The sequence below is a fragment of the Triticum aestivum genome, chromosome 6B (genome assembly GCF_018294505.1).
Source record: "Triticum aestivum cultivar Chinese Spring chromosome 6B, IWGSC CS RefSeq v2.1, whole genome shotgun sequence".
NCBI lineage: Eukaryota > Viridiplantae > Streptophyta > Magnoliopsida > Poales > Poaceae > Triticum > Triticum aestivum.
In genome coordinates this window covers 711775457-711789387 of record NC_057810.1, presented here as the reverse complement: position 1 = coordinate 711789387, position 13931 = coordinate 711775457, and the positions used below count along the sequence as shown (strand labels likewise).

At 43.7% G+C, this 13931-nt stretch overlaps 1 protein-coding gene across 1 annotated transcript; it reads right to left on the bottom strand.

Moving 5' to 3' along the window:
- Nucleotides 1-8001: 8001 nt before the first annotated feature.
- On the bottom strand, nt 8002-11733 carry LOC123139887 (probable protein S-acyltransferase 15). The gene is made up of 7 exons (XM_044559582.1): nt 11400-11733; nt 10978-11070; nt 10794-10895; nt 10649-10717; nt 8780-8878; nt 8596-8691; nt 8002-8403 (listed from the first exon to the last, which is right to left on the bottom strand). Exons 1-7 carry the CDS (start codon nt 11676-11678, stop codon nt 8314-8316), a joined length of 828 nt encoding a protein of 275 aa, XP_044415517.1. The 5' UTR covers nt 11679-11733; the 3' UTR covers nt 8002-8313.
- Between the last annotated feature and the right edge of the window lie 2198 nt (nt 11734-13931).

Genomic DNA, 13931 nt, shown 5'->3' with positions numbered 1-13931 from the left:
GATGTCTATCTAAGTGGGAGTTCTTAAGTAATACGATTAATGAACTTTAATTTATCATGAACTTAGTCATGATAGTTATTTTGCATGTCTATGTTATTGTAGATCAATGGCACGTGCTACCGTTCCTTTGAATTTTAGTGCGTTCCTAGAGAAAGCTAAGTTGAAAGATGATGGCAGCAACTACACGGACTGTGTCCATAACTTGAGGATTGTCCTCATTGATGCATAGAAGAATTACATCCTGGAAGCACCGCTAGGTGCTAGGCCTGCTACAGATGCTACTGATGATGTTAAGTACGTCTGGCAGAGCAAAGCTGATTACTACTCGATAGTTCAGTGTGCCATGCTTTACGGCTTAGAATCGGGACTTTCAAAGACGTTTTGAATGTCATGGAGCATATGAGATGTTCCAAGAGTTGAAGTTAATACTTCAAGGAAATGCCCGAGTTGAGATATGAAGTCTCCAACAAGTTCTATAGCTGCAAAATGAAGGAGAATAGTTCTGTTAGTGAACACATACTCGGCATATCTGGGTACCATAACCACTTGACTCGGCTGGGAGTTAATCTTCCTGATGATAGTGTCATTGACAGAGTTCTTCAATCACTGCCACCAAGCTATAAAGGCTTCACAATGAACTATAATATGCAAGGGATGAACAAGACTATTCCCTAGCTCTTCGCGATGCTAAAGGTTGCGAAGGTAGAAATCAAAAAGGAGCATCAAGTGTTGATGGAAAGTCTGGACCTAAGCCTAGAACTGAGCGCTTCTACTACAAATGGACTGGTCACTGGAAGCGGAACTACCCCAAGTATTTGGCAGATAAGAAGGATGGCAAAGTGAAAGGTATATTTGATATACATGTTATTGATGTGTACCTTACTAATGCTCGCAGTAGCGCCTGGGTATTTGATACTGGTTCTGTTGCTCATATTTGCAACTCGAAATAGGGGCTACGGATCAAGTGAAGATTGGCTAAGGACGAGGTGACGATGCGTGTCGGAAATGGTTCAAAGGTTGATGTAATCAATGTCGGCACGCTACCTCTACATCTACCATCGGGATTAGTTTTAGACCTGAATAATAATTATTTGGTGCCAGCGTTGAGCATGAACATTATATCTGGATCTTGTTTAATGCGAGACGGTTATTCATTTAAATCAGATAATAATGGTTGTTCTATTTCTTTGAGTAATATCTTTTATGGTCATGCACCCTTACTGAGTAGTCTATTTCTGTTGGATCTCGATGGTAATGATACACATGTTCATAATATTGATGCCGAAATATGCAAAGTTAATAATGATAGTGCAACTTATTTGTGGCACTACCATTTGGGTCATATCAGTGTAAAGCGCATGAAGAAACTCCATGTTGATGGACTTTTGGAATTACTTGATTATGAATCACTTGGTGCTTGCGAACCGTGCCTTATGGGCAAGATGACTAAAACTCTGTTCTCCGGAACAATGGAACGAGCTACTGACTTATTGGAAATAATACACACTGATGTATGAGGTCCAATGAGTATTGAGGCACATGGCGTGTATCGTTATTTTCTTACCTTCATAGATGATTTGAGCAAATATGGTTATATCTACTTAATGAAGCGTAAGTCTGAAACATTTGAAAAGTTCAAAGAATTTCATAGTGAAGTGGAAAACCATCGTAACAAGAAAATAAAGTTTCTACGATCTGATCGTGGAGGAGAATATTTGAGTTACGAGTTTGGTCTTCATTTGAAACAACATGGGATAGTTTTACAGTTAACGCCACCTGGAACACCACAGCGAAATGGTGTGTCCGAACATCATAACAGTACTTTATTGGATATGGTGCGATCTATGATGTCTCTTACTGGCTTACCGCTATCGTTTTGGGGTTATGCTTTAGAGACGGCTGCATTCACTTTAAATAGGGCACCATCTAAATCCGTTGAGACGACGCCTTATGAATTGTGGTTTGGCAAGAAACCAAATTTGTCGTTTCTTAAAATTTGGGTTGCGATGCTTATGTGAAAAAGCTTCAAGCTGATAAGCTCTAACCCAAATCAGAGAAGTACGTCTTCATAGGATACCCAAAAGAGATTGTTGGGTACACCTTCTATCACAGATCCGAAGGCAAAATATTTGTTGCTAAGAATGGATCCTTTCTAGAGAAGGAGTTTCTCTCGAAAGAAGTGAGTGGGAGGAAAGTAGAACTTGATGAGGTAATTGTACCTTCTCCCTTATTGGAAAGTAGTTCATCACAAAAATCAGTTCCAGTGATTACTACACCAATTAGTGAGGAAGCTAATGATGATGATCATGAAACTTCGGATCAAGTTACTACCAAACCTCATAGGTCTTCCAGAGTAAGATCCACACCAGAATGGTATGGTAATCTGTTCTGCAAGTCATGTTACTAGACCATGGTGAACCTACCAACTATGAGGAAGCGATGATGAGCCCAGATTCCGCGAAATGGCTTGAGGCCATAAAATCTGAGATGGGATCTATGTATGAGAACAAAGTGTGGACTTTGGTGGACTTGCCCGATGATCGTCAAGCCATAGAAAATAAATGGATCGTCAAGAAGAAGACCAACACTGACGGTAATGTTACTATCTACAAATCTCGACTTGTCGCGAAAGGTTTTCGACAAGTTCAAGGAGTTGACTACGATGAGACTTTCTCACCCGTAGCGATGCTTAAGTCTGTCCGAATCATGTAAGCGATTGCCTTTACAATTATGAAACTGCATTCCTGAATGGATTTCTAGAAGAAGAGTTGTATATGATTCAACCAGAAGGTTTTATCGATCCAATGGGAGCTCCTGAATGGATTTCTGGAAGAAGAGTTGTATATGATTCAACCAGAAGGTTTTATCGATCCAAAGGAAGCTAAAAAGTGTGCAAGCTCCAGCGATCCATTTATGGACTGGTGCAAGCCTCTCGGAGTTGGAATAAACGTTTTGATAGTGTGATCAAAGCATATGGTTTTATACAGACTTTTGGAGAAGCCTGTATTTACAAGAAAGTGAGTGGGAGCTCTATAGTATTTCTAATATTATATGTGGATGACATATTATTGTTTGGAAATGATATATAATTTTTGGATAGCATAAAGGGATACTTGAATAAGAGTTTTTCAATGAAAGACCTCGGAAAAGCTGCTTACATATTGGGCATCAAGATCTATAGAGATATATCAAGACGCTTAATTGGACTTTCACAAAGCAGATACCTTGATAAAGTTTTGAAGAAGTTCAAAATGGATCAGTCAAAGAAAGGGTTCTTGCCTGTGTTACAAGGTGTGAAGTTGAGTCAGACTCAAAGCCCGACCACTGCAGAAGATAGAGAGAAAATGAAAGTTATTCCCTATGCTTCAGCCATAGGTTCTATCATGTATGCAATGCTGTGTACCAGACCTGATGTGTGCCTTGCTATAAGCATAGCAGGGAGGTACCAAAGTAATACCGGAGTGGAGCACTGGATAGCGGTCAAGAACATCCTAAAATACCTAAAAAGGACTAAGGATATGTTTCTCGTTTATGGAGGTGAAAAAGAGCTCGTCGTAAACGGTTACGTCGATGCAAGATTTGACACAGATCCGGACGACTCTAAGTCGCAAGCTGGATATGTACTTTTATTGAATGGAGGAGCTGTCAGTTGGTGCAGTTCCAAGCAGAGCGTTGTAACGGGATCTACGTGTGAAGCGGAGTACATTGCTGCTTTGGAAGCAGCAAATGAAGGAGTTTTGATGAAGGAGTTCATATCCGATCTAGGTGTCATACCTAGTGCATGGGGTCCAATGAAAATCTTTTGTGACAATACTGGTGTAATTGCCTTGGCAAAGGAATCCAGATTTCACAAGAGAACCAAGCAGACCAAGAGACGCTTCAATTCCATCTGTCATCAAGTGTCGGAGGGGGACATAGAGATTTGCAAGATACATACGGATCTAAATGTTGCAGACCTGTTGACTAAGCTTCTTCCACGAGCAAAACATGATCAGCACCAAAGCTCCATGGGTGTTAGAATCATTACTATGTAATCTAGATTATTGACTCTAGTGCAAGTGGGAGACTTAAGGAAATATGCCCTAGAGGCAATAATAAAGTTATTATTTATTTCCTTATTTCATGATAAATTTTTATTATTCATGCTAGAATTGTATTAACAGAAAACTTAGTACATGTGTGAATACATAGACAAAACACATTGTCCCTAGTATGCCTCTACTTGACTAGCTTGTTTATCAAAGATGGTTATGTTTCCTAACCATAGACATGAGTTATCATTTGATGAACGGGATCACATCATTAGGAGAATGATGTGGTGGACATGACCCATCCGTTAGCTTAGCATTATGATCGTGACAGTTTTATTGCTACTACTTTCTTCAAGACTTATACAAGTTCCTCGGACTATGAGATTATGCAACTCCCGAATACCGGAGGAACACTTTGTGTGCTACCAAACATCACAATGTAAAAGGGTGATTATAAAAGTGCTCTACAGGTGTCTCCGAAGGTGTTTGTTGGGTTGGCATAGATCGAGATTAGGATTTGTCACTCCGTGTTTCATAGAGGTATCTCTGGGCCCTCTTGGTAATACTCGTCACTATAAGCCTTGCAAGCATTGTGACTAATGAGTTAGTTGCGGGATGAAGTATTACGAGATGAGTAAAGAGACTTGCTGGTAACGAGATTGAACTAGGTATGATGATACAGATGATCGAATCTCGGGCACGTAACATATCGTTGTTATGCGGTTTAACCAATAAAGATATTCGTAGAATATGTAGGAACCAATATGAGCATCCAGGTTCCGCTATTGGTTATTAACCGGAGATATGTCTCGGTCATGTCTACATAGTTCTCGAACCCGTAGGGTCCGCACACTTAACGTTCAATGACGATCGGTATTATGAGTTTATGTGATTTGATGTATCGAAGGTTGTTCGGAGTCCCGGATGTGATCATGGACACGACGAGGAGTCTCGAAATGGTTGAGACATAAAGATTGATATATTGGACGGCTATGTTCGGACACCGAAAGTGTTCCGGAGAAGTTTCGGATAAAACCGAAGTACCGGGGGATACGGGAACCCCCCGGGAAGCTATTGGGCCTCATGGGCCTTAGTGGAGAAGAGAGAGGGCCGGACAGGAGGTGCCCCCCCCCCCTTGCCCTAGTCCGAATTGGACAAGGGGAGGGGGCGGCGCCCCCTCCTTCCTTCTCTCCTCCTCCTGCTTCTCCCCTCTTCTCCTTGTGGAAATAGGAAAGGGGGGGGGGGCAGATTCCTACTTGGAGTAGGACTCCCCCCCCCCTTCGGCGCGCCACCCTTGGACGGCCTCCTCCTCCCTCCCTCCTTTATATACGGGAAGGGGGGCACCCTATAGACACACAAGTTGATCTTTAGCCGTGTGCGGTGCCCCCCTCCACAGTTCTCCACCTCGGTCATATCGTCGTAGTGCTTAGGCGAAGCCCTGTGCTGGTAACTTCATCATCATCGTCACCACGCCGTCGTGCTGACGGAACTCTCCCTCGGCCTCAGCTGGACCTAGAGTTCGAGGGACGTCACCGAGCTGAACATGTGCAGATCGCGGAGGAGCCGTGCGTTCGGTACTTGATCGGTTGAATCGCGAAGACGTTCGACTACATCAACCGTGTTACATAACGCTAACGCTTTCGGTCTACGAGGGTACGTGGACACACTCTTCCTTTCGTTGCTATGCATCTCCTAGTTAGATCTTGTGTGATCGTAGAACTTTTTTTAAAATTACCGCGTTCCCCAACACTTAGAGCATCTATAACCATACTTCTCATATCTGCATCAAACGCCCGGGCGGGCTGCCCTATCACTGTCCGGATGCAAAACTGCCACCCAACCGCGGCTGCCAAATCTGGCCCAAACATCCAGACTGACCGGCACTCCCATATCCAGCCCATAAGTAGGGCGGATATGGGGACCCCCGGATGCGCCCGCCATGTCGGATCTGGCCCACTCTCGCCCACCTGACCCTGTGCACTTCGGACAAAACCCTAGCCACACTCCACTCCTCCCCCGCAGTACCCAAGCTCATCTCCGGCGGGTTCCAGCGTAGTCCTTCATGCCGCCCACTGGAGCTCATCCCTTCAAGTCTCGAGGAGCAGATGGCCGTCCGCCCTGCTCACCGGCGCTCCCGAGAGGAGTGCGCCCTCCCGCGGTCTTCATTGATCCAATGAGAATCCATAGCCCAAATGGCGCTAGGATCCGCCGGGGCCGGTGACTAATGCCGCGTGGCCGCGGCCTCGCCGGAATCGGAGACCACCACATGTCCACATGGCAGGGCAACCCGGTTGCACCGGTGGAACCGTTTAGGTGGCGCATCGTCCCCGTGGCCTCGCCCGCCGAAACAGAGGCCATATCCGCCTCTATGGTTCGCGGCAAAAATGAGAAGAAGGCCTAGCGTGCCCGCCGCGCGAGGCTGCGGGCGCGCCTTCAAGCGGAGGCGGCTGCGGCAGCAGGCGAGGTGAAGGCGGCGGCGGTTTCGGCAACCCACGAGGCAGAGGCAGTGGCTGAAGATCAAAACAGGGCCGTCTGTGCCATGGTTGAACTGCCCCCCAAGGAGGAGAAGGACGAGGACAGCGACGGATCAAACAACTCCGGCAGCGAGCAGATCCGCCTCGATCGGTTTTGGTTCTTCGCCCGCTACTGCTGCACGTAGGACGGCAAGGGCAATGGAAAGGGCCGCCGCCGTGGATGAACTTCTTCCGTTGCAAGGTTTTGGTTACCGGTCGAAATTTCAAGATTTCCCATGGTTACCGCGTATTTCCGTGCCCCTCGGTAAATGGCCATACCGAGCAAAAAATACCAGTTTTTTGAAATTTTTGAATTTAAACACTCGATTTACAGTAAAGTACCTAGGATCTAATTAATGCCATGAGATTTGGTTCTGGCATGTTGATAGCAACCTAGTTTCTGTTTTGAGAGGTCTCTGGTTCGAATATTCCTTCATTCACTTGTTTGAATTCAAAATTCAACTATAAAATTCGCTCGAAATATTCTTGGTATTTCTCGGTATTTCTCGGTAACCGTGGTAACCACATTTACCCGTTCCCTTCGGTAAAATTGCCTCATTTGGTAACCAAAACCTTGTTCCGTTGTCGTATCATTCGTAGTCAGGAGGACAGACAGAAGAAGAAGAAAAGGTGCAAAGAATGTGACGACCCGGGGCATGCCAGAGCAGATTGCCCGGCATCGCCATGCTTCTGCTGCTCGGGAACAAGGCACACCATGGGCAGCTGCACCACGCCCGCCGGGCCGGTGTGCTTCCGGTGCTGCGACGCCGGTCACTACTGGAAGGATTGCGTGAGCCAGGTTCTCGGTGCGCGGTGCACGACGTGCGGCGGGGCCGGGCATGGCGATCCCAACAACCCCAAGCATGATCTCAATTGCGCCAGCCCACAGATAGTTCTTGTGTGCACATCGTGTTCACATCGGCACAGCTAATGGCAGCATACAGGTTGAGTAATTGCTGTGCTTGCCTCGAGGCTTCGCGCGTCTGGTCTTCACGGCGATGAAAGCCTCGAGGAATTCAGATCTATGGTACTGTAATTTTTTTAGAAGTAAATGATACTGTACTGTTTGTAATATGTGAGATCTCTGTTCTTGTTGTGCAGCTGCTGTCCAGCACTCCATGGAAAACCACAGCGGCTGGAAAGCAGTTTTTTTTTTTTTGTTTGATCATCTGTCGCGGGAATCTTGACGCCCGTGCATATGTGAAAACAATAATACTGCAGTAAAAGGCCACAGTTTCTGGGAGCAAACATGCCAGGAAATATGCATGCTTAACTGAATTTTGAATGAGTGTATCAGGCCATGCATCCTCATCTTGGATATTACAGTAAAATTTTACTGCAAAACAAACAACTGATCATCATTTCACCATACGCTCTAGTCTTTTTTTATAGCTGCCAAGATGCATCACTGCAGGTGGGGTCATCAGAATAACAGAATCAAAAATATCAGACAAAGCTTTCTTCCATATATCCAATTTCCATTCCCTTTTTCACACCTCAAATGGTGACAAACATATTCTGGTTACATTTGCAATTGAATGACTCAGTCAGTACACAACAGTACTCAAAACCCAAACTACTTTACAGCATACACACACATATAATTTCAGGTGAGGTTTACATGATTTACAAGATTGTGAAACTGCCCGAGCTCTTCACCTCTGCCTGGGTGACAACAACGCAATGGCAGAAATGATCAATCTGGTCAGCAGATAAATTCCCACGTCTACATGTTGTGTTTATGCAGCAATGCTGTTCTTCGTCTCTGATCAGTTGTTCGTATTCTGGAACTCGGTGCCATCCTTAAGATGTCCTGTCGCGGTGGGGCAAAGCCAGCAGAAAACATTTGGGCCCATGATCTGTACAAATAAGTCAAAGGTTCAGATACCTAGGGCACCAACATATGAAATGGTGAATGAAATTGAACTCTGTACACTATGCTAAATTTTCAGCACCAGATTCAAAAGGCTTAGAAACTGAAAATTCGACGATGGCAGAATTAAAAATCTGATTGCATTTTTGTTGTGGGTGCTGCATATATATAGCCCTACCATTTGAATATTCTTCCTCGTGCCTTGATCAAACCGATGGCGGTACTTCTGTCCACTCTTTTTTGCAAGCCACTTCGCTCTAACTGCCTCTCGATACTGATGACAAGGTGGCAGTAAATTATCAAACAATGGTAAAGCCACCAACTGACAATGAGGTGAATGCACACCTGGAACAGTAACTTACCTCTATGGTTGTCATGTTATGACATATGAGATAGATGTGCCAGCATAACAAAGAACCTATTGTCAAGCACAAGGAGAATAAGACAACACCAGCCAAGATCTGCATTTTTATCATAGATCATTATTTGGTCCTTATAGTATGAAGCCAAACTAAACAGAATAAATTGATGCAAACTAAAATAGAGAACAAATGTGGCACATGTTTGTCCGCAATGTTACAGCTCAGTTAAAGAATCATACAAGTTTATCTTACTTATAAAACTCTGTCATTTGAATGGTTTACAATAACTAGCATATTTGTACTGGTGGTACAATCATGTTCTTTAATTTCAATGGTAATGCTCTTGCTAGACCAGAATTGAAGAGTTCCAAAAGCCAAAAGGCTCTTCAGCAAGTTAAGATTCTTCCATCTGTCCTGCAGCTAAGTTACCAGAGTCCTTCTGTTTACTTTCCATGGTTAATAATTAGTTTCCATGAGTTAAAATTCATGAAAAAACCACAAACGCGCAAGTTTTTTTTTAAGATCCAGTCTTAGATAATATAGCTAAGGATTTTACAATCATTTCCATTTGGGACCCTGATAGCATAACCTCCAGCTAAAAAACACAGATAGGTGCTGGGGCTGGTGCATCTGTATCAAATACCAGTATCCGATGCGGATTCAACCCCGATAGGCAGTCAATACATATCAGTGAGGCATTGGCGATTTAGGCAATAAAAACAAAGATTTTAATTCCCGAAAGAATATCTCCCAGATACCTGCATGATAGGGCCCAACTCAGTGTATGTCTCGACCTAGCTATCCCGATACCCCTGTCCAGCGTCATGCCTCTCCGATTCATTTCACTCCCATCCTCCTGACTTAAACGGAGGCTCACTCGGCGGTGGTGTCAGCTCACTCGTCGGTGGTGAGCCGGCAGCAAGCTTGTGTAGTGCTCCTGCTCCTCATTCCTCCTCCCCTCTCAAACGACAGCTGCAATGGCAACTCACCAGCAGCAGCTCCAGTAAACTGCGACAAGCCAGCGGTGGGCTACTCGCCTCCTGCCCCTCAGGCTTCAGCAGCAGCTCACCGACGGCAAGATGGGGGAGTGCTCCTCGCACCATCCCAATCTGAGGATCCAGCAGAAGACCAGCATCTCGCCGGTGGTGAGCCCCTTGCCTCCTCCCCCTTTCAGGCTCCAGGAACAGCTCGCGGGCATGCTCCCTATCCTAGCCCCTCAGGGTCAAGCAGTAGCTCACCGGCGGCAAGCCGGTGGTGGGAGCATCAAGGTATTCTCCGGTGCCCCCGCTCCTCTTCCCTCCCCTCTCTCCAACAGATCCTATCTATGGCTCCCCTCCCTGCAAGCTACAAACTTCTCCATTTTGGTGTTATTCTGCATGCTATTTCTATCTAATCTGCACCTTCGCTATGTTTAGGAACAGAGCACAACATCAATTTAATCTACTGTTCCTAGTAAAGGACTATTTATGGAATTTTAATGGTCAAGCGTATCCCCATACAGGCGCATTTCAGAAATGCCTCTGAATTGGCGTGATACCAATACCCGTATCCATATCGCAGACCAGACTTCCAGCACAAGACTAGCGTGATGGTTCCTGTCCCTGTTAGTACCCGAATCAACCTGTGGGTTTGGCTAGTGTATCATCATGAAGATACAACAGGACAGAAATGTTCTTTGGCCTTCATGACAGAACAAGTAAAAAGTCAAATATTTCTGACATTAGGCATAATAATGCCAATATATAGAAGATAAATGAAAAATATCTTGCCAATGGATAATGGCATGGTAACTAATATTGAATGGTAGCTGCAAGAGATTGCTGACTGCACAGTGAGCTCGTAATTCAAAACAATGGTCAGCTCACTTACATGGATGATCTTCACATAATGAATACCAAAGTCGTGCTCTGTTCGTAGAAGATCGCATACAAATATCACCTGCAATATACTTTGACACGGCCATGAGAAATGTTCGTTGAAAACGTGCCAACTTTTGTTCAATGTAGTAACTTACCGACGAATAAAGGGACCCAATGGTTGCATTCAGGACACAGATGATAAAGGCTTTGTAATTTGTATAGCCCACACAGTTGTTAATCCAGACACAGTGGTGATCCTGATATTAAAACCATACCCGGGCATTTTCAGCACGGCTTCATTTCGCAGCTAACAGAATGAACATAGATAGCCGCACCTACCATTTTCAGAATACACCTTTTGCAGACCTTACAATGGTGGGTTCGGGCAGGCTTGTGGATGCAACACTTGTCACAATACCTTGATTTCAGTCCCTGTTGTGACCAAATATCGAGCTTTATCAGGGAGCTCTCCAATATTCAAAATTTTGTTGCTCCTAAATTCATAGCTATGGCAACAACTACTAGCAGCTCTGAGATGAGATGAAATCAAGAAGGGAAAAACACAATGGATTCGCATTTAGCTCAACGTGATCGATCCACAGATAGCTGATCTACTGTGATATGAACTAGGTGTCAGGTTGAATTCACTATGGAAAATTCCAGGTCAATTGAAACTTGGAGACGCTGCAGTTGAATCAAGAACCTAAATTCCAAGGAAATCTAACAGGAGGACGAAGAAGAAGGCGAGAGAGATCTGGGACCTGTCCCTGCGGGTCCTCGGCGTCGGGGGAGAAGGCAGAGGGCACGGATCCGGGATCGGCGGCCGCGGCGCAGAGGAAGGAGAAGAAGCAGGCGGCGAGGAGGAGGGAGAAGGCGGCCGCGTGGGCGGCGCCGGCCGTCGTGCCGAGGCCGAGCCAGTGGTCCAGCAAGACGAACACCGTGTAGTAGTACACCAGCGCCATCAAGGAGACGGCCGCCACGAGGGCCGGGGAGGTCGCGGCCGCCGCCACCGCCGCGGCAACGCCCCTCCTGCGCGCCATCTCCGGCGAGGTCGGGCGCTTCGTCCCCTTTCTTCTCGGTCTCGGGCCCTTCCCGAGCTTCCCTCAGGCCTTAATATTTGGGCTTGGCTTCCAGCATAAACACTACTGGGCTGATGGGCCACAGATACTATCCCTATCTCTCTTCTCTACGACTTTACAAAAGAATGCAAGGAACCACTCAAAAAAAAAAGAATGCAAGGTTCATTCTTTCCACCACCCTTTCGTCCAATCTTCCCCCTATCAATTACCTCAATTCAGAGAAATGATATTCAATCACCTTCATTTACTTATCTTCTGCACTAATTCTACTTGAATTTTTTTACCAAACTTCTCATCAAAATCTAAGATAATTCACGAGCAGGATTTGATAAAAAGTTATTTACACAATGGCATAAATATATATAGGTAAATCACGAGCTAACGTAATGGAATATTTGTTGCAGCACGCGGGGATTGTCCTAGTGATTTGAAAATAAATAGTCAAATCATCTTAGCTCCAACAAATTTTTCCTAGCAAACGGTCAAAGGTGATGTCCTCGATGCCATCAACCAATGTTTCCGTCTGGATGGGAGCTTGATGCACCACCCCAACCAGGTGTTCCTAATGCTATTGAAGAAAAAAGATGCTAAACTACTCGTGAAAGAGAGCCCCTATTCGGCAGTGTAGCGATTCGGTGCCCAGACTCATCTGCACCTGTCCAGAAAAAATTCACAAAGAATACTAGAAAAATTCAAAAAATTCTACGTTTTCCCATGGTAGAAAAATTATTCCGAGAGGCTCGCTCAAAATTATAGCTCATTTGTATATCTGATTAGCTCTCAGAAAAAAAAAGACAAATTAGGTCAAAATAGTACATGAACAGTAAACTATTTTACAGACCCTGAATTTGTCTTGTTTACCGAGAGTTGCTCATTTGTCCAAATGATTTGAAAATTGGAGCGGGCCTCACGCACCAAATTGTCTACCATGGGAAAAATTGAAAATTTTAAATTTTTCTAGTATTTATTTTAACTTTCTTATTCAACACGGGTGCAGATGAGCCCGGGCTCAAAAAGGATTTTTGCCTATTTGGGTGCTATGCACTTGCTAATGAGCTAGCGCACACCCGCTTCCCCACGTGCCCTTTTGGGCTGGACCACATGTGGGTGCATGTTTTTATATTTTTTTATTTTTGTCTTGCTTTTCTCTCCCATAAATAATTTTAAATTTCAAAAAACTTCAAAATTTAAAAAATAATTGTGAATTTTAAAAAACATTCAAGAAATCATAAAATGTTCGTGCATTCCAAAAATGTTCTTGTTTTGAAAATATATTTGTATATTCAAAAAAGTTCATGATTTCAAAAATAATATCAGGAAATAAAATATGTCAATGATTTTGGATTTTGAAAAAAATATTTTTGTATTAAACAAATATTCATGAATTTTAAAAATGTTTATGAATTCAAAAAATGGTCATCATTGTTTTAGAATGTTCACAAATACAAAAAATGTTTTTAAATTACAAAAAAAGGATCGTTGATTCAAAAAATGGTCGCTGATTCAGGAAAAGTTTGTCAAAACTATTTGTGAATTTCAAAAAGTGCTCCCCAATTTCAATAGTTGTTTCTCGATTCAGAAAAAAATCCACCGATTCAAAAGCATATTCATGAGTTTCAGAAGAAAATGTGCACAATTATATACATGTTTGTGAATTTGCAAATAAAATGTTCGCTAATTCAAAAAATTGTTCATCATTGAAAAAAAATCACGAATTTGTAAACAATGTTCATGAGTTTGAATGTTTTTCACGATTTCTTAAAAATATTCATGAATCCAAAAATACTTCATGATTTTATAAATGTTCACGAATTTGCAAACAATGTTCGCAATTTACAAAAATTCATAATTTCATAAAAATGCTTGTGAATTAAAAAAATGTTCACCATTTGAAGGAAAAAAAAGAACAAATGAAATGGAAAATGGAAAAAAAGAAAAAGGCGAAGATGAAATAAGAAAGAAAAGAACAAAAATGAAAAAAGCAGAAAAAATGAAAGAAAAAATCCCAAAAAATAGGAAACCGAAAAGAGCTAATGGGCCAGCCCAAAGTGTATGTAGCGGCAGCGCGGGTTTGGGGTGGTACACGCTCAGGTGCTAACTGGCGACCTACGCGCCAAATTGGATTCCCTATCGCGAAATATCTATCGCCTCGCCTTCCCGGGCTCATATTCATCAAGGGTCGTCCAGAAAGGTGTGTAAGATGTGCGGCCGCAC

Coding starts and splice junctions, on each gene's coding strand:
- LOC123139887 (XM_044559582.1), bottom strand. CDS start 11,678: ATGGCGCGCAGGAGGGGCGTTGCCGCGGCGGTGGCGGCGGCCGCGACC. Junction 10,896..10,977: donor AAAGGTGTATTCTGAAAATG/GTAGGTGCGGCT, acceptor TTTTAATATCAG/GATCACCACTGTGTCTGGAT. Junction 8,404..8,595: donor CGAGGAAGAATATTCAAATG/GTAGGGCTATAT, acceptor TTATTTGTACAG/ATCATGGGCCCAAATGTTTT.